The sequence below is a fragment of the Zonotrichia albicollis genome, chromosome 2, assembly GCF_047830755.1.
Source record: "Zonotrichia albicollis isolate bZonAlb1 chromosome 2, bZonAlb1.hap1, whole genome shotgun sequence".
NCBI classification, from domain to species: Eukaryota; Metazoa; Chordata; class Aves; order Passeriformes; family Passerellidae; genus Zonotrichia; species Zonotrichia albicollis.
Genome location: NC_133820.1, coordinates 35205059 through 35223782, shown reverse-complemented (window position 1 = coordinate 35223782; position 18724 = coordinate 35205059). Strand labels below are relative to the sequence as shown.

Below are 18724 nucleotides of genomic sequence, written 5' to 3'. Positions count from 1 at the left end.
AGTATCCCACAGAATCTTTGCCATCCCTCGTTTTGTCAGGAATTATTTCTCCTAAGGCACACTTCATTTATTAAGCCTGAAGTAAGGAAACAAGGTGAGCCAAGGCCTCAGAATTAAACACTTCAGTCTTGGAACATTGTTTTCTAGGTATGATATGTCACCTAGTCTGGCTAGAGTTGCAGTGATTTTAATTTAAAATATCTGATCTAATGTCATTGTTTCTGGTGACATTTCCATGAAAACAGATCTAGACACTGGTTCTTCCTTCCCGAAGCAAAATCCACTCTAGACCATTCCCTCACCCTCCCATCAGATTCATGCAATGCTGAAAATTTCTGAGTCTTTATTATTACTATTATTATTTAATTTAAACAAGAGGGGAAAAGAGCAGCACCTTTTAAAAAACCCTGTTGTGTGCTATACAGGATAAACAGGTGAGGTTTAAGAAAAGTTAAGTTTATATATGTACATATACACACATATAATAACCAAATTAAAACCAAAAAACTTGTGAGGTCATTTTCAGCAAGAGAGAAGAAAGCCTTATTCCACATCAAGCAAAAGCACCACAAATTAAGATTAGAGTGCACAATCACGTGTAGTGCAGATACCAAACTAGCCTGGGTCCTGGAAGCAGTGGAGCTACAGCAGGACAGAGCTCCATGAGGGCCATCTAATCCCATTCCTGGGCAGAAGCAAGTCCAGAGTGTGCCTTCAGGAGGGTTTACTGCACAGGCAGCACCACAGCTGCCTGCTCTGCCTCCAGCAGTTTTGGCAGATGCCACAAAATGCAGCAAACTGGTAATAACAGGAGATCCAGAGCCGAGCTACAGACTAATTCAGCTACAGTATTTCCATAAGAGAGTTTTCTGAATTCCCTCATGTCTCTTGGGTGCTCCCTGTAGGTACTGCCTGCTTCAGTCACAGAGCAGACAGCTCCTGATTATGTATTATTTGTGCACTGAGGTTCCCATTCTTTCGTACCTGCACCTTCCCTTGTCTCTCTTCCACCCCACAACACACAACATCACTTCTATTTCCTCCAGGCTGACAGGGTAATAAAATTAGGAAGGGGCATGTACATCTAACTAAGGGGAACTGTCAAGAACCAAAGGTAGCTTAAAAAATAATCACAAATCTTAAAAAAAACCCAATTAAAAAACCTGTTCAAGTTCTGCAGACTTCTGGCAGGTTTTGGTCATTTAGCCCAGAGATCTTTGTCTTCAGGGCCTGCAGGCTAAAATTGTCTTGACTGGCAAGAAGCATGCAGTACATGATAAAATTCTGACTGAAAGAAAAAAGTAGTAAGGGCTGGGGGAGAAGTGGTTCTAACATGGAAAGCCCAGACTGCAGCAGCAGCCCTTAAGCCACACGGTAGGCTTTCAGCAGGGTGAATTCCTTCCTGTTGGTGCGAGCTGCCCAGATGAAAAGAGCAGCTGCCATGAACTGCAAAGGTGCTGACACACAGGCGAGGCAGAAGGACCAGCCGAATTCACCCTTCACATCCTCAGGCAGAGGCAGCTTCCTGTGGAGCAGCTCAATCCCAGCCACATAGCATCCAACGAGGCCCAGCGTGCACAGCCCTGGGGAGGGAAGCAGCAAAGCACAGTGAGCTCACCCACGGAGCTCCAGGGCTGCTCTTGAGCTTCTGGAGGAGGATGGCAGGACACTTACCTGCTAGCAAATGCAGGACTCCAGTGGCAATGGCTGGGTAAAGGCTGCGACAGGCACAAGCACAGAGCCCAATCAGAGCCCCAAAGCACATGAGGCCGATGCTGACAAAGGGCAGGAGAAACTGCAACCGCCAGAGATCTGCATGGGAAGAAACCACACCAGTCACCTTTGCTGAAAATGGGCTGGAAAAAGATCTCCCACCATCTCAACATTCCCTTCTACACTGCTGTTTCTGCTTCATCAGACATTCTACATTCATAGTCAAAAAGGACCAAAGATTCCATTGAAACAGAAAGAACCTAATTTGGTAACTCACAAATCCCTGAATTCATAGGCAAAACCCTTGCTAACACATCTATGTCTTCTTTTTAAACTTTGACCTACTGCCTGCACAACTGTAAAAAACAATAAATGGTGAGCAAGACCAAGAGAGACAGAGGCTTTCCTCACCAATGACTGAATTTGAGAAACAACTTTTTTTAATTCTACTTGTTTATCTGCCAGAAGTGAAAGACACTTACAAGTCCGATTCAAATCCGTGCCACTGTTGTGATTTCCAGGCTCTATATACTTTTCTGCAAACTGATCAGAGAGGGAGAAACTGATGCAGTTTGTAGTCATATCAGTTTCTAGGGGTGGAAAAAAAGAAAAAGCTGCCATTAGGTGTCTCCCCTCAACCCTCCTTCCCCCCTTTCAAATCCTCCTTTCCCAATAATTTGAGCTAGGAAGCTCCTCAGAGTTCCATTTGTAAAGAAAAATTACCTCTCCAAACAGATCTGTATATGTTTTCCTATGATGTAGTTGGCACAATGTGTCTGTTATGAGGTACTACACGAAGGGATAAGCATTCTAACATGCAGAATCTTCAAGCTTCCATGGATTATCCACAGATAATTGTGCCATGTGTAACATACTGGCAAAGTAATGTGGTGGCATATGATGCTGAACTATGTTGTCACATAGTCTTGAGCTCAGGGTCCCTTAACTAAGGTCTGCTTATCTCCATATGCAGAGTGTGGTCTCATACTAACAGTTAAATCAAAAATGGGACAGAAAGGCCTATTTAAAGAACATGAAGGATTTACTTCTTTACACTAAGTTTCTATCTCAGATTTTACTTTGAGAATACTATTGAGCAGAACTGGTTTAATTGTCATCCAAAATAAGTATTTTCATGAGAGAGGAAGAAAAAAAGTATTTCATGCATGTTTTTTTCTCCTCAAAGTGTAAAGTACGTCTTCAAGAAGGTTCAAAATGAAGGAGTTCACACATACAGCAAGTACTCAAAATTAACTCTGAAGCAATTAAAATAATTGTTTGCCACACATTTTATCCCTCAATGATTTGAAAAAAATAATACAAATATTTCCCTCTATATCCATTCAAGGATTCCAAAGTGTGCTGAGGCAAAGGTGGGATATTTGTGACATGAAACAAGTGAATGACTAGCTAACAGGAATGAGCACCTGCTCGATAACGTAGTCTTTATTCTATTGCTGGACCCCAGGATCTATCCTAAAAAGACAGTAACTGGTAGAGCAACTATAAAGGTATTCCCAACTGGACAGCTGAGACAACATAAAAGTCAAGCTCGTAAGACTAAATTTAGATCAAGTATCATGTGTCAAACCCAGAAACTGCAGCAGTGACAGCCACAGACCATTTTGCCCTTTGCTTCTTTAAAAATCTGGACTTTTATTAAAAACCCAACCAACCAAAACAAAAGTCTTCTGGAGGAACAAAGTGGCATGAGTCTGTTCTGAGGAAGTTAGCACACAGCACTCCAGGGAAGCCAGGGAAGTGATAACTGCTCTGGAGATACCTGGTGGGCTGTACCAGTGAGAGTTTTTGGGTACAGTGATGCACCTCCGCCACAATCCAACCGTGCCGTTGCACCGGAAGAGCGCATCCGTGTATGTCTTCTCATCTGCATCTTTGCTGACAAACTCCTCCCAGATGCTCCTCCCGGCCTCACTCATGTTCTCGGCTGGGGACTGGGTGCGGTACTCGTACCAGAAGTCGGTGCCGATGGAGGCAGCCATGTAGATGGTGGAGATGAGGCTGAGCACGCAGGCGATCACCAGCGCTGTGGCAAACCGGTTATCCATCATGGCGCCCTGGCCGGGGACACAGGGACGAGTGAGCAACGCTACAGTGTTATCCCAGCAGCGCCATACTCATCAGCCCCCTGCTGCACGGTCCCCTCAGGATATGCAGGCCTTCCTTTTCCTACCTGCTGGAACTAGGAACACTGAGAAAATCTTCAGTGCTGGCCAGCATCCACTGGATCTGCCAGTTCCAAGTAGGGATGATTTCCTGGACAGTGTGCTCTCCCAGCCACACTGCACTGGCTGCTCGCCCTACCAACTCATCCCCAAAGCAGATGACACAGCTGGCTGCCATTTGTGATCCTGATTGTAGGGAACGTCAGAGACTCCCTCCACAACGCCCAGGAAGAAGACTTAGCTTTCCTTAAGAGATTACCAAGAGTAGAAGTTATTTTTATCCTGCCACCACATACGGCTTTCACAGCTTGTGTTTACAGCAAAGATAAGAACCACAGGCATGCCGAAAAAGCCCTTCGAGGCTGCTCACAAAGGGCAGCCACGCCAAGGTGCTGGAATGCCTTTAGGGAAGAGAGAAATGTATCTAGGCACTAGAGACAGAACATGAAGGAAGCACTGGAAGACAAGTTTGGAAATAATGGTAAATGCTGCAATAATGCTACAATATATACCATGGTATTTTTGAAGACCTAGAACAACGCAGGGGGGTGCCCTGTTTCATGGGAACAATGGGACAAAACTGAAAGGCCTTCGTATGTTCCCACAAGGCCTCTGCTCTGTGTCCCTCTCTTAGGATCCTTTGTGGGGTCGTGCTCCCAAATGGCGTAGATTCAGGGTCAAAGGAGGCATGGGGAAAACACAAATATCACACATGCTTATGACAATACCATAATTTTAATGAGTAACTGACTGTAATATGAGAGAAATGTTTTGTGGCTGAAATGCACCAAAGGACTCCTCTCAGATGCCAGTTGTTCTCATGTGCTTTCTGTGCTTGATTAAATTTATGGATTACTATGAATCAGGCTTGAGGCACTTGATAGGAAAAAAAAATTGAAACTAGCTCAGCAGCTAGAGGTAGGCTGTGGTAGGAGCTACTATCTAATCAGCTCGTCTCTTGCTTGCCTCCTCCCTTCTCCCACACACTTTGATCAAAATATTTTGCTCTACTTTCTTTCAACTAAAGAAACCGCAACTGGAAACAGTAATGACTTAAAGCTCAACATTCACAAGAAAAAACAGTGAAGTTTTTTTCAAGTCAGACTTGTCAGTAAGAAATTATGAACTAAGAAACAAACTGCAAATTAAAGAAGGGAATTTCAAAGGCATCAATGTTTGCTGTTAACAGCACCATTCTTATTTCTTTTCCTCTCCATCTGCTCCTCTATTTGTCTGAAACTGGCTTGCAAGGAGGAGAAATTATGTGTTCCCATATCATTTCCTATGCTTCATTTCCATATTAAATGAGCCACACTCTGCAATATCCATCCTTGAACTGCATCCTTAGCAATGAGAAGGAATAGAACTGATTTGTGGTGAACTAACAAGAAACATCCATTTAAAATACTGCCAAGTTTGCATACCACAACTTACTTAAATAATAATCTACAAACTGTGAACTTTTATAAGATAATAGAAATATTGAGAGGGAGAACACATCATATCCAGTTTTATTTATGTGGAAAACATAGAATCAAGCCCAGACTTGGAAGCAAATTCTCTGTGGAGTATTTAATCCCTGGTTATGTATTTCCACTCTCTTTCTACATCCCAGTGACTTGCTCCAGGCACACAGGATATGGGATAGGGAGAGCAAGCTGTTGTATAGATCTGACCTCGCCATTCAGCCCCACTGAGCCAACTGAGGGATCCCTGCCCCTTCACACACTGCCCCCGAAGCAAACAGAGCAAGCGGCACCTGCAGGGCCAAAGCTGCTGCCCAGCTGAGCTCAGAGCTGAGCACATCACTCTCTGAGCAAGCAGCAGAACAGGCTGCTGAGCAGGCTGGTCTGGATCTTCCACTATACTGCAATCACATCTGCTGCAAGAGGAACTCTCTGCAACACTCCTCTCTTTAGGAAGGGTTCTCTCTGGGTGGAAGGATCACAAGAACTCACAAGCTCCATCCTCAGAGTAGTGGCTGGTGACAAGGAATGTAACCAGGGCCACAGATCTGTTGTCACTACCTTTCAATATAAATGCTGATAATGACAAAGCCCTATCAAATTTATACTTAAGTCAGAGAAAGAAAAGAACTGGCCCAAAAGTCTTACTTTCAGCTAAATATCCCTGCTGCCACATACAGAGCACTGCTGCTGGCATTATCCCATTATACCAGATCACCATTAAAAAACAGCCACATGCCGGACCAGCCTTCTGTGAGCTGATGTGCTGTGAACACGGCAGAGCTGATGTCAGCTGGCAACCAAGAACAGGTCATAAGCAAAATGAAGGCTTAATCACCAAACAGCAAATTAAAGCTTTGGCCTGTGTTCATTATCTACTTGGTAAGTGGGAGATGGCGATCTAGTGACACTCAGTCCATGTAATGTTACTGCAGGCATTGGTAGAGAACAGCCAAGGGGGCTACAGACCCCAAAATCTAGCGAGTGGCTTTGTGTGGCCTTTGTCCCAAAATTACTTTCAGTATGGGCAGGACAGTGACAAGCAAGGTAAGAGTGGGCCCACAATTCCTTACAATAAAGGTCCCCTCAGTGCTTCTGCCCAACACTTCAACTGCTTACAGAAATGATGAAGAACTCCACAACACTTCATGCAAAGGTTGAACCAGTTTTTCCTGTCAGTGGAGAAGACTTGCCCATTCACTGTGCATATCCATTGCATCTTCATCTACAGGAAACAAGCTCTCCCTTAAATGAGGTGTCCTTTAAAAGAGAAAACCATCCTGCCAGCCCCAGGCTGAGCTCAAAGGAAGCAGTGAGCACAGCCAGTAAGAAATAGTGACCAGAGAAGACCATGAAGAAACACACTGCCTGTTTATGGGATTAATGCCACGCTTTGCAAAAGATTCTGTGCAGAACAATGTGTAGGAGGTGCTTTAGAATAAACTTACTTATGAAAAAAATAACATTACTATTACCAAAGATTACACTAATTATAAGGACATAAAGATTGATAATAAATAAAAATGCATTTTATCCACAGGCTATCAACAAGACCCTTCATTGTTTTAACAGGTATGTTTATATAGCTCTGACAGCATGCTTTTGCCTAGCAGAAGATGCTATTTCAGACAAATTACAGCTGAAACTAAGCTATGCAATGAATTTAAGATAACACTAAGTAGTTGTAAACAGGCAAAAGTGCTTAATGAGATACTGCAATTATATTAATTTTTTAAAAGAAGTGAGACACATAAAAATCTTTACATTTTAAGAAAATTTTTGAAAAAAGCTCAAAAAAATGAAGGTAAAGGCCAAACTGGAAGCAATACTCAGGAGAATGACTAAATCGCATGCACTTCAAAGAAGGGAAAAACAAAGCAGACAAGTCAGTAGAGTTGGGAAAGAAAAAACAGAGAACGGAACAAAAACAAGTATTCTGGCAAAAAATCAACTCTAAGACTGAAGACTGGACAGTCTTTGTAAGAAGTTACTGTACCATGGCAGAAGGGAATACAAAAACATGCATATTTTTATCTTGTTGCTGAGGTCACTCCTTTCAGCCAACAGCGGGTCACCACATTTAAGAAACTCCTTTTACATGACATCGCAAAAGAGTCCCTGGTGCATTCGCTGGCATTCTCTCAGGAAACATGCCAGCAATCAGAAAGGGATTAGAAGGCCTGAAAGAGGGGGCAAATATGGGGAGAGGGCTGGAAACAACACCAAGCTGGATCAGGTTGACAAAACGTTAGGAAAGATTGCTACCAAATACTTTTTTTACCTTCAGAGATGCTCAGAGTCCCTCAGGACACACAGCTCCGATGATTCCAGGTCTCTTCAGATGCACAGCGTTGTTTGTGTCCTGTGGCCAGCGGAGAGCATGAAACGCAAACTTCCCTTCTGCCCTGACTCTTCCATTCATTCAGCTTCTTCCACACCACCAGTTCATAACAAGTGACCTACAATCAAAGAGCAAACCGAATGGCTGGACATCATCATTTTACTCTGAAATGACTTCACAGACATCTCCCAGTGCTATCATTAACGAAAAAAAAAAATAATAAAGCTAAGATGGAATGGGGAAATTACTTGAAGAGCCCTCAGGCCAAGAGCACCTGTCCCGCAGGATCAGCCCAGCACCGGGCCGGGCCGGCCGGGCATCCCCACGGAGCGCCACCGCCCCCGGGGGTCTGGGGCCTCCCAGGCGGCAGCCCCGCGCGGGGGGCAGCAGCTGTGGACCGACAGCAAACCCCAGGGGAACGGCCCGAGCCCTCAGCCCCATCTCCCGTCTCCGCCCAACATCCCCTCACCACCCGGCCCGACCCGGCCCGGCACCCACCGCCCATCGCCGCCGCCGCCGCCTCGCACCCGGCCCGGCCCCGCTTCCGCCCGCCGCGCCCGCTCGCGCGGGGCACGCTGGGCGATGTAGTTCTGCCGCCCTCTTCCGGAGGCTCTGGCCTCAGCAGCCCTTGGTCAGCCCTTCCCGACGGCTCCTCGCCCTTCTCCATGGCTCCTCGTCCTTCCCGATATCTCCTCGTCCTTTCCCGATGGCTCCTCGCCCTTCCCGATGGCTCCTCGCCCTTCCCCGTGGCTCCTCGCCCTTCCCCGTGGCTCCTCACCCTTTTCCATGGCTCCTCACCCTTTTCCATGGCTCCTCGCCCTTCCTGATGGCTCCTCGTCCTCCTGTGGGGAAATTTTTGCTCGTGGCCAGCCTGAACCTCCCCGACTCTGTGTCCTCCCCTCCTGTTGCTGTTTACCTGGGAGAAGAGGCTGATCCCCACCTGGCTGCACCCTCCTTTCTAGTTCTTTCTGTTTCTCTTGATTGCTTGTAAAAAATGGTGATATAACACCATGGCTGAATGACTCGAGAAAACACCAAGTAAGGGGGGGGGAAATCGGGAAAAATTACAAAAATTGGTAGCACTGGCTCCATGCCCCAAACTGGCCGTTTCCTTCCACCCCGATGCACAAAGCCGTGGAAATGACCAGAGATTCTTAGAAGTGGTTAACAACTCCCATGGCTGAGAGACCAGCCCACCCAGTCTGGGTTTTACAGAACTCCAAACAAGGAAATATTCAGAAAAAAACCCCAGAAACATTGAGGCTTTCACACCTCTGAGGAGTTCTGGGGAACTATCCCATCCAACTCTTCCACCAAACAGCCAGGGAGCATTGTTGCAGCCAGGTTAGCAACTACAATGCAAAGGTGAAAGAAGTCTTAGAAGAAACTTCTTGGGTTTGATGCAACATTAATTTTTAATTTAAAAAAAATCAGAAATTACATTTGATTTAAGAAATTTCTGTCTATATGCCCACTTTCTGGAACGTGAAGCTGTCTCACCACCACCTCATAATGTAGCTGTCTACAAAGGCATATTTTGGGTCTGTCTGGGATTAATCCTGGACTCTAAATACTTGACATTTTTATCAGTGACTTGGAAGAAAGCAGAGTATTGCTGATAAACCTCACAGATGACACGAGGGAAGGGTAAATAATGACATGGAGAAGATACTGGGACAGGGTGACCTGATCGTGTTGCAGCTGGGGCAAGCAAACATGCATTTCAATAAGGTCATTGATGAGCTCATTAATTTAAAAGCAAAGACTGGAGTCTATACTTACCTGACCTGAGATTTTATCCTGGGAAACGAAAAATGAAAAGGAAAAATGTTGGTGAAGTACCAACTGCCAAGAAGTGGCCCTCCCCCAAAAAACCCTAACTTTCCTGTAACCTCAGATGTACAAACTGAGAAATCACAAGGAGGAAAGATTCTGCTGACTCTGAATTAGCACATCTAGTTTTGATACGTTGACAAAATAGAGATAAACCTGAAAAGGGATATGAAAATCACTGAGCAATTAGAAAATCTCTCTCAATGAAATATATCACCAAGGTCAGCCAATTTTATTTACTGAAGAGGAGTTTATTTAAGGAGCTAAGTTATTGAACTAAGGACTTGCCAGACTATAAAATATGTGTAGTAGCAATAGGGAAGAAAAAAACCAGGAACTTCTTTCTGTATACCTGGAAAAGCTATCACAGCTTGAAGCCAGAAAACATTAAAAGAAAAAAAATTCAACAAAACCCCTGTGTATTCTAAGCCATGGTAAAAGCAGAGTCTGAACCATTTACTGTAAAGTGCAGTGAATTATCTAACACTGGCACATCTTCAGTTTTTCTCCTAAAAGATCTAATTTAGTAAAAATGAAAATCAATTCCGAAAAACTTTGCAGCCACTGCTACTTGCATTATTAAATTAGGCTACAGTGACCTCTTCTTTTTCTTAATCTGCCCTGATCAATGTGAAATGTGCAGCTGCTCAAAAGCATCCAGAGTGAAGAGATGCATTTTCATTTTATTTACTTATAATAAAATACTCTCTACAGACTTTGCCTGGATGTTTTTTTGCTGGAAAAATACCCTTCTATATCAAAGAGTAAGCCAGTAAAAACATTACAAGTGAATGCACGGGGTCATTCCTTGCAACAACTATCTTTTTTTCTTTTTTCTCTTCCTTTCACACCTCCTCAATGTGCCTCAGCAAAACCGCTGGCTGATCTGTTTAGTTACAGAACAGGATCAGTTGGGAAGATTTTAAAAGTAAAAGTTTGCTTAATTTACAAGCACAAAGGGAATAATACTGAGGGCTGTAGCATAAATGCTGCTCTTGCTTTTTGCAAAAGTATCTGTGCTAGCAGACCTGGATCACAAGCATTACTCACTTCTCAGGCACTGACAGAGAGTTTAACATCAGAGTGCTGCAAACAGAACAAACAAAACCAAAACCCCAATATGTTGCAAAAAATAATTAAATTGTTTAGTACAAAATTTTAGTTCTCACAATCTAAGGAAATAAGTAAACATTTGTAGGAGGTGGCACTGTCTGTATTAAACGAAGCTGACAGAGGATGAAAAAAGAACAAATCCCTCTTCATATATCACATTCACACCAGGGTTATTGATTCAGACCTGAAAAGGCATTCAAAAGTCTCTGCCTGTTTTTCCCAAAACTATGAGTCAACTTACAAGATGCCACCTCCCACAAGAAATATTCTTTTTGCAGTAATAAAAAGGGCAGTTTTAATTTTAGGTACCATCTATGAGCATTTTACACAGCCTGAGTGAGCAGAAAATCCTCTGATTCCCCTCAGACCTCTCTATGCAGTTTGCCTGGTTTTATTTCTGCCTTCTTTATTTTTCTTTAATATTTTTGTGGCACAGGACACAGTAGTATAATTTTCACAGACAAAAAACCTTCTAGATGTGCTTCTCCCAAATACCATGAATAGCACTGGGGCATTATAATGATACTCATCCTCTATGTCAGTGGTTTCCACATCTTTTCATCATGTACCTTGTCAGTAAAATCTTTTTGAGCAGGCACTCATAATGTAAATATTTTTTTAAGTATACACATGTACTACCACACCAATATATAATGTACATTATAAAACAACAAAAATATAAATTAAAAAAGGATGAGATAAATGGCAAGAAACAATAATTAATATTTAAAGAATAAGTGTACAAAAATATTTTATTCCTGCACTGCATTTTCTAGATGGCTGCTCTCAGCACAAAACTATTTCAGTCTATCCTGATGCATTGCCCTCAGTGGCCACAATTTTACCTGAACAGGTTCCACCCTTTCCTATTTGTTGAGGGATGAAACTTCCATTGGTTAGCCTTCATGTGGTTGCCTCTGAGCATGCCTTTAACTAGTCATAGCATAATAGGACAGTTTCAGCCAATTTAGTGTAGGCTTTTTGATTTTTTCTTTTTTTAATTAAGTCTGTTTCTTACATGGTTTTTAAGTGAAATCATTCAGAAATGACTACACTTTATTTTACAGCCAAATGAACCTCGGTCCTTCTCAGCATTTATCACTATTAATAATTTACAGACATGCAGCTTATTTTATCTAGATGACTGTGCTTATAAAAAGCCCATGTACGAGCTGGAATAAAATGACACTTAAACTATTAGTAAAAAATAGGGTGTAAAACAACAATAGCAACAAAAGAACAAAAAATAAACAACCAAATAAACCAAATCCACACCTTGCTACCTGAAATGCTTCAACTGCAGAAATTTCTAAGGGGCGGGTGGTGTATGTAAAAAAAGAAAATCAGCAACACTGCCTACTTCCTGTGAAGATATTTTCCCCACAAATTATATGACTTCCTGCCACAATACAGGTATCACAGGCGGTGCAGAACCATGAACAAAGACACGAAAGCTTTTCCCTTGCTGTTGTTGGAAATACCTCCCCATTCCTATGAGGAAGATTTGAGGAATGATGCAAACTCTGACCTGGCAGATCTCACAGGTGCATTTGAGAGAGGCAGAGCCGTCAGAGAAACACACAGCCAAAGGCAGATCTGGCCAAATGCAGGGCCACCATCAATACCTGCTCTGAATACTCAGAAGCTTCATTTTTTTTTTTTTCAGAGCTGCATCAAGGGCTGGACAAGATGGGTATCTCAGATTGAAGAACATACACCTGAGCCAAACCAGTAGCTGATTGCTTCAGCAGAGAATTTTCAGGGGGGAAAGTGTTTGGTGAAAGTGTTTACATGTATCTGGTGAATCCTGGGAGGAGGAAAATGCTGTGGGAATACTGGAGTAGGATGAGGAGAGGATGAAGTCTGTCCTCCTGAGCTTTCTGGAATATCTATACAGGGGTGTTAGGAGAGGAATTTCCATGTACTCAGTATTTTTGATAGCTTGGCTCTGTCTCAGGAAAAAGAGATGTGTGAAGAGTAAGGCACTACATGATGCCCTAAGTGAATCCCAATCACATAAAAACACCCCAGACTATGGACAAATATGCCTGCTGCTGCTCCACTCAGATAATTACACATCACTTTATTATTCATAAGAATGCTTAAATTATCTTCACAACTCTTCTGCCCAGATAAGGAAGTGTCACATGTGGAATATGGCAACATGCAGTGACATCCCTACGTCTGCTTAGAGCATTCAAGAAATACACAGCAAATTCAGTACAGAAGAGTTGGTCCCTGTTGGAAAAGGTTTACTATTTAATTTTTTATTTTAGTGAGTAAGGCTATTAATCTAAAGGGAGACAACAAAGTAAGAAACAAACACAGGAATACACATATATAAAAGTGTCTTTATGATGCCTTTAAGCTTTTTTAAGTTATTAATTTTTTTGTTTGCGATGAGATAGAGAGGGAAGGAGTGAATTTCAAGGAGTATGAAGCAGTGTGCAATGGAAGGAAGAGAAGTTTGTGTCTGACTTCTAAAGCTTGTAAGCTGTTATATTCTAACTGCAGAGTAAAACAAGACAGAGTTCCACCTTTGCAAGAGAGGCAGAACAAGTGTAGAATTGACTGTAGGGTTCAGCTGGTCTCCTGCCCTAGTACTAATAATGCCTCTATTTCCCAGTGCTTCTTGGAAAAAAAACAGAAAAACCCAAAACAAACCAAAACTAAAACACATTCCTTGAAGCAGAAATAAGCAAAGATCACATAAAATTCACCTCTGCACTGAATTCATCAACCACTGTTTTTGTAAAGTGTAAGCTACTTGGGCACTTTTACACAAGTCTTGGCTGAAAATTCTGTGTATTCTTTGTACTTTTCAGATGGTGAGAGGATGATTTTTAGCCTGTGTTTTCTTGCAGGTTTGCACTTGATGTCACTTGCATGCAAATTGCAATGTCCTCAATGCAAACTGATTTTTAGAATTTTAGGAGTTTGGTTCTGTGCTTCCTTCTCCCAGCTTTGCCAGGGAAGAAATAATATGGCACAAAAATCCATTCTGTAACTGACCACTGACAAGTCTCTCATAAAGAAAAAGACTTGCAGCAACAGTACCTACTCACTGTAATCACCACAGAAGAGACTTTTACATTTCACTAAAAATAGGAATTGTATTTCAGGCAATCAGGTGCAGGAGGTTACTTCTAGGATAACAACAAGGCCTTTTACAAATCCATGGAGTTTTTTTTACTCTGAACAATTAAAAAACTGCCTCTTGCTTAGAAGAGAATACAATGATTTTTAGGGTGAATGCTTACAACTCACTTTGACATAGCAGGAAGACGATTTTTAGCCTGTTGTTCATTACATGGTCACATTTACTTCTGTGGCATACAAACCAATAGTCTTAGCTGGGGTGTTTTTGAGCCTTTTTCAGAGTTTGTGATGGCTGAATTACACTCACTAACTTAATGCTTACACATTCCATGAAGTTAGTCAGCTGGAGTCCACTAGTGCTCTACAGTTAGGAAGGCAGTTGTGTATAAGTGAGTACTTATTAGATATCAGCATATCACATGAGCCAGTGCCCACCTAAATTCTCTTCCATCCAGCAGCCAGTCGTTTTACAGCAGCTTCTGCTTTTCCAGGTGCCTGGAAGTCTACCAGGAACCTGCTGCACAGGAGCGCATAACCTGAGCACTGGGAGAGTGAATCTGAGTGCATCCAGAGCGCTCTGGAGGGATTAACTCGCTGTGCACACAATTTGGAATTGTTTTTTGCATGTGGAGACACAAACTGATGCGATCTGTCTGCTCAGGGATGGAGCACGCACCAGGAGGCGATTTCTTCAAAGCCTTGAGAATCCTGGAGGCCTGCCTGCTCTGTGAATATACTGGTGGAAGGGAGAGAAAGGAGAAAATGAGTTTATTTTTAGAAGAGAGGAGGGATGATGAAGACCAATAGTGCAGGTTTCAAATTAGTATGCACTGACAAAGGTGTAATGAATTCAGTAGTTTTAAAAATGAGAATTTCTGTTTGATTTATGAGACGCTGAAAGGGCTGTCTGTAAGGTAAGCCACAGCTGGAGCAATAATGACACTGCACATGAAAGATGAAGGAAATCAGAGCTCGGTAAGACAAGTGAGTGCTGTTTATGAGAACAGCTCAGGCGTCACGCAGGCTGTGCAGCCAGAAGGAGAAGGAACAAACCACTGCTCTAGAGTCCGGGACTGTGGCTGATGAGAAAGCCTGTGGGGGGATGGGAGCATCAAGTCAAGTTTCAATATACAATATATATAGAAGAATATACAACAATTTGGAACATTATTTTCAAAGTTTCCAATACATTCCTTAAGTTGGGTGTGGAAAGTCCAGGCATAGGGGAATTGGCAGGGCTGCAGGGCAGGAGGGGGGCACTGGCAGGGCAGCCAAGAACCTGGGACTGATGAACAACCAGCTACAGGGCAGAATGGATATAGGAGTTTTAAATGTTTTTCCCTATATATATATTTATATGAGTGAATTGTTTTCAAACAGAAAGCAACAATCCTAAAGTCAAATAAAGTAAAAACCTCCAAGCCTCAGGAAAGTCAGACTTGCCCTGACAAGCAATTTATACAAAATGTTTTAAATATAGATAAAGGTTGGGGCACCTGAATTCACTGTTCTTGGGTTTCTTATAAGCTGGTATAATCTCAAATTTCTTCAAACTACCAATATACTTTCCTAAAAACCAAAAAGTTCAGAATCTCAAAAAATACCTTTCCTCCACCTGAAAGAAAAGCAAAACCTGAAGCTGAAAAATGCAAAAGGGGGACAGAATCAGTAAAACTATACCTGATTTTTAAAAAAGCCACAATGCATTTATTCTGAAGGCAGGGTTTTGACTCATCAGATACTCGTTCTCGCCTCTGCAGTTGGTTAAAAGCAAACAAATTATCTCCCCACAAAAACCGCTTTTCTCCTCCTCCCGGCTCTCCCCCTCCTCCCTGCTCACTGATAAAATATTTTTAAAGATCTGGAAGGGATCGGTAGGGGAGGCTCAGAGCCTTCTTCAGAGAGGGGATGAGGACAGCTGGGCCAGAAATGGAACTCACCTTGCTGTCATCCATGCCTACAGTCACCTTCAACTACGACTACTACTACGATGACCAGTGCCAGTACCAGCACCTGCAACACTTGTCTACTTTCCTGCCTGTCCTTTACAGTGCCGTGTTCCTGGTGGGCATTGTTGGCAACTCAATCCTGATAGCATCCTTGATCTTGAAGCGGCGGGTCCGGAGGCTGATTGACATCTTTATCATCAACCTCGCTACATCTGACTTCATCTTCCTCATCACACTGCCTTTGTGGGTGGACATGGAGGTGTCGGGCGAGAGCTGGAGGGTAGGATCTTTCCTCTGCAAAGCTAGTTCCTATGTCATCTCAGTCAACATGTACTGCAGCATCCTCCTCCTCACCTGCATGAGTGCTGACCGGTACCTGGCTATCATGCACCCCTCTGTCGCACGGCGGATCAGGACAAGATCCTATTTCGGAGCACTCTGCATCTCTGTCTGGGTGTTATCCTGCTGCTTAGGGGTGCCAACCCTTTTGTCCAGAGAACTGAAGATGCAGTATGGAAAGACTTACTGCACAGACAAAGACGTGACAGAAGTCAAACAGATCATGTCACTGACGCTTCTAATCCTGGCCTTCTTCTTCCCACTGTTTAGTATCTTAACCTTTTACTGCTCCATCACCAAGAGACTCTGTGTGCACTATCAGAAGGCTGGGAAACGTGATAAGAAACTGAGAAAATCCATCAAGATTGTCTTCATTGTAGTGGCAGCTTTTGTTGTCTCCTGGGTCCCTTACAACCTTTTCAAGCTTATGGCCATCCTTTTGCGACTCCTAAACCAGCCTGACTGTTTTTCTGGCACGGTTGCCCATCTGGGCATGAAGGTGAGCAGCCCTTTTGCTTTTGCCAATAGCTGTGCCAACCCTTTCATTTATTTTTTCTTTGACAACTACATCCGCAGAGCCATGCTCCAGTGCCTGTGCCCATGGGTGAAAATGAGCAGCAACAGCTCTGATACGCTGGACAGCCCCCTGAGCCATTCCCTATCCAATTTTGTGGCAGGGGAGTATGCGGCCAGGAAGAGGAAGCGCTCTGTGTCCCTCTGACTGCGGGCTGGGACTGTGGAGGAAGGGACTTCTTCCCCCAAAGATGGCAGGAAAAGAAAAGGAGAAACAAGCAACAGAGACAGGTGCAAGTGTAATGCAACCAGTGCTTCAGGTGGGAGGAATGTTGCTTCCTTTTAAATGCAGGTAGATGGAAACCTTAACCACAGAATTACTTCACAAGGATTGCTGTGACAATGCATGGTATGAATGTGAAACCTTCATACCAAGGAATAGGTGCAAATGCTTAGCCCCAGTACAAGTGCTACAAACTGCAGAAAAGAACCATACGATTCAGTCAGGGCCTCTCCGAGACAAGCTTTGAATTTATGCATATACAGGTTTTTGTTCTGTGCAACAAAAGCAACCCCGGTGTTTCTTTCTTGTTCCTAGTTTGCCCACCAGTAGTGCGCGATGTCCTCAAACCAACCTGATCAATTTTGGGTTTTTGGAGGTTTTTGAACTTAAAAATCAAATATTTTAATGAATTTGTGTTTTACCAGTTCTCATAACTCGATTTTTGTGCATTTTAAGTCTCAGCTTCTTATTACAGCATTAAATCTTTAGTTTTAATAGTAATAATGAAAGTGCTCAACCCCTCGGATTTCAGAAAAAAACAGAACTTGAAGGCAGAGAGACCAGGAGACAAGCAAAACCTTACACTTAACCTTTCTCTTAAAGAAAACAAGTGTGCAACAAAAGCACACTTGTGCTTTTTAAGACTTTTTTGAGGACCCAACACAATTTCTGATTTCTTGGGTTAGAACTAAAGAGTCACTGCCTTCTATTAAGGAGTGAGTGCTAGAGTGAAAGGTTACACACATGCAAACCTGCTTAAAGGCTTCAAAGGGAAGACAGCTATGTCAGCTAACACAACTCATGAAAAAACTGTCTGGACAGTAAAGGAAAAAAGCCCTGGAGACTGGACAACGGAAGTGCCATCCCTCTGATGTAACTGCAGCATGTGTACATTCACTATGGCTTTTCACACCTTTGTAATTTCTAAATGACTGTAAATGGGAATGACTCTTCTGAGTGTTACAAATAAATCCTGGTATTTGCATTTTGCATTGAACCTTGTTGAACAGTTGAGCTGTTTAATATCTGCAGAGAAACAAGAGCAGACCTCGCGCAAGGGCAGCACAAACCTGGAAACCCGCACATCTGCACTTCCTGCCCAGCTCCCCAGCCAGTTCCACACTGGCCAGCAGAGCAGGTGGAGAGCTGGCTCTGCAGCCTCGGGGGAGGCAGAAGTGTCTTTCAGCAATTGCTGGTGGCACACAGTGGGATGCTAAAACAAGGGTATCACTGAGACACACAAGCTTTTTGCTCTCCCCTCCCTTCACTGCGTGTGTTTGTTTCCTCCCTCACTACCTCTTCTAAAAGATTTTGGTTTTTTTCCTCCACATGACAGACTTTCCCTCCCACCCCCACCTAACTGCCAAACTCCTTTTTCAGGCTTACAGCTGCGTGAAGGGCATCAACTCTTCCTTGACCTGCCAGTGGTTGAGAATGAGGCCAGTGTCAGTTCCAATTTTAAAGTTATAAGCTTTCAAATTTATTTGCAGTGACCTTCAGAAACTGCAAATGAAGTGTACAACAAGAGACTCTTTTTTTTTAGAAAAGTAAGCCTAAGATTTGCCTTTCAACTAAGATACGATTTTTATTATAGAAAAAAACAGTAAGTCAGACTTGTTCATTATTTCCTCAATCCTCGCTGAAAGCACTACAATACTTTGGAATATATCCAATCCACAAGACTTTAAATAATCCTAGTTAGAGCTGCTGGTTTCTTTATTTCTTTTGTTTTTTTTGTTTTTTTTTTTTTTTTTTAAATTACTGAGGAGCTCCACCAAGATCTCATGCCCTAAGATTTAGTTTCTGGAAAATAACAAATATACTTGATAAATATTGTCAGGCTTGAGGAGAATCATTTGTTATGCCACAGCAAATGCTCCACATGAGCA

General features: G+C 42.9%; 2 protein-coding genes across 4 annotated transcripts; one reads left to right on the top strand and one right to left on the bottom strand.

Moving 5' to 3' along the window:
• Positions 1–326: 326 nt before the first annotated feature.
• CLDND1 (claudin domain containing 1) lies at positions 327–8345 on the bottom strand. Of its 3 annotated transcripts, none has more exons than XM_005486146.4 (6): positions 8205–8345; positions 7647–7824; positions 3497–3791; positions 2196–2303; positions 1675–1812; positions 327–1583 (listed from the first exon to the last, which is right to left on the bottom strand). In XM_005486146.4, exons 3-6 carry the CDS (start codon positions 3783–3785, stop codon positions 1363–1365), a joined length of 756 nt encoding a protein of 251 aa, XP_005486203.1. In that variant the 5' UTR covers positions 3786–3791; positions 7647–7824; positions 8205–8345; the 3' UTR covers positions 327–1362. The 3 variants fall into 3 exon arrangements, with proteins under 3 accessions (XP_005486203.1, XP_074390829.1, XP_074390830.1); XM_074534728.1 differs by lacking the exon at positions 8205–8345 and adding an exon at positions 7955–8153; XM_074534729.1 differs by lacking the exon at positions 3497–3791.
• A 7314-nt stretch (positions 8346–15659) lies between these two features.
• Positions 15660–17291, top strand: GPR15 (G protein-coupled receptor 15). Its single transcript, XM_005486148.2, has one exon. The coding sequence runs from the start codon at positions 15660–15662 to the stop codon at positions 16758–16760; it is 1101 nt and encodes a 366-aa protein (XP_005486205.2). The 3' UTR covers positions 16761–17291.
• The last annotated feature ends 1433 nt before the right edge of the window (positions 17292–18724 follow it).

Coding starts and splice junctions, on each gene's coding strand:
- GPR15 (XM_005486148.2), top strand. CDS start 15,660: ATGAGGACAGCTGGGCCAGAAATGGAACTCACCTTGCTGTCATCCATG.
- CLDND1 (XM_005486146.4), bottom strand. CDS start 3,785: ATGATGGATAACCGGTTTGCCACAGCGCTGGTGATCGCCTGCGTGCTC. Junction 2,304..3,496: donor TCACTGGTACAGCCCACCAG/GTATCTCCAGAG, acceptor TTCCACCCCTAG/AAACTGATATGACTACAAAC. Junction 1,813..2,195: donor CACGGATTTGAATCGGACTT/GTAAGTGTCTTT, acceptor CTTCCCATGCAG/ATCTCTGGCGGTTGCAGTTT.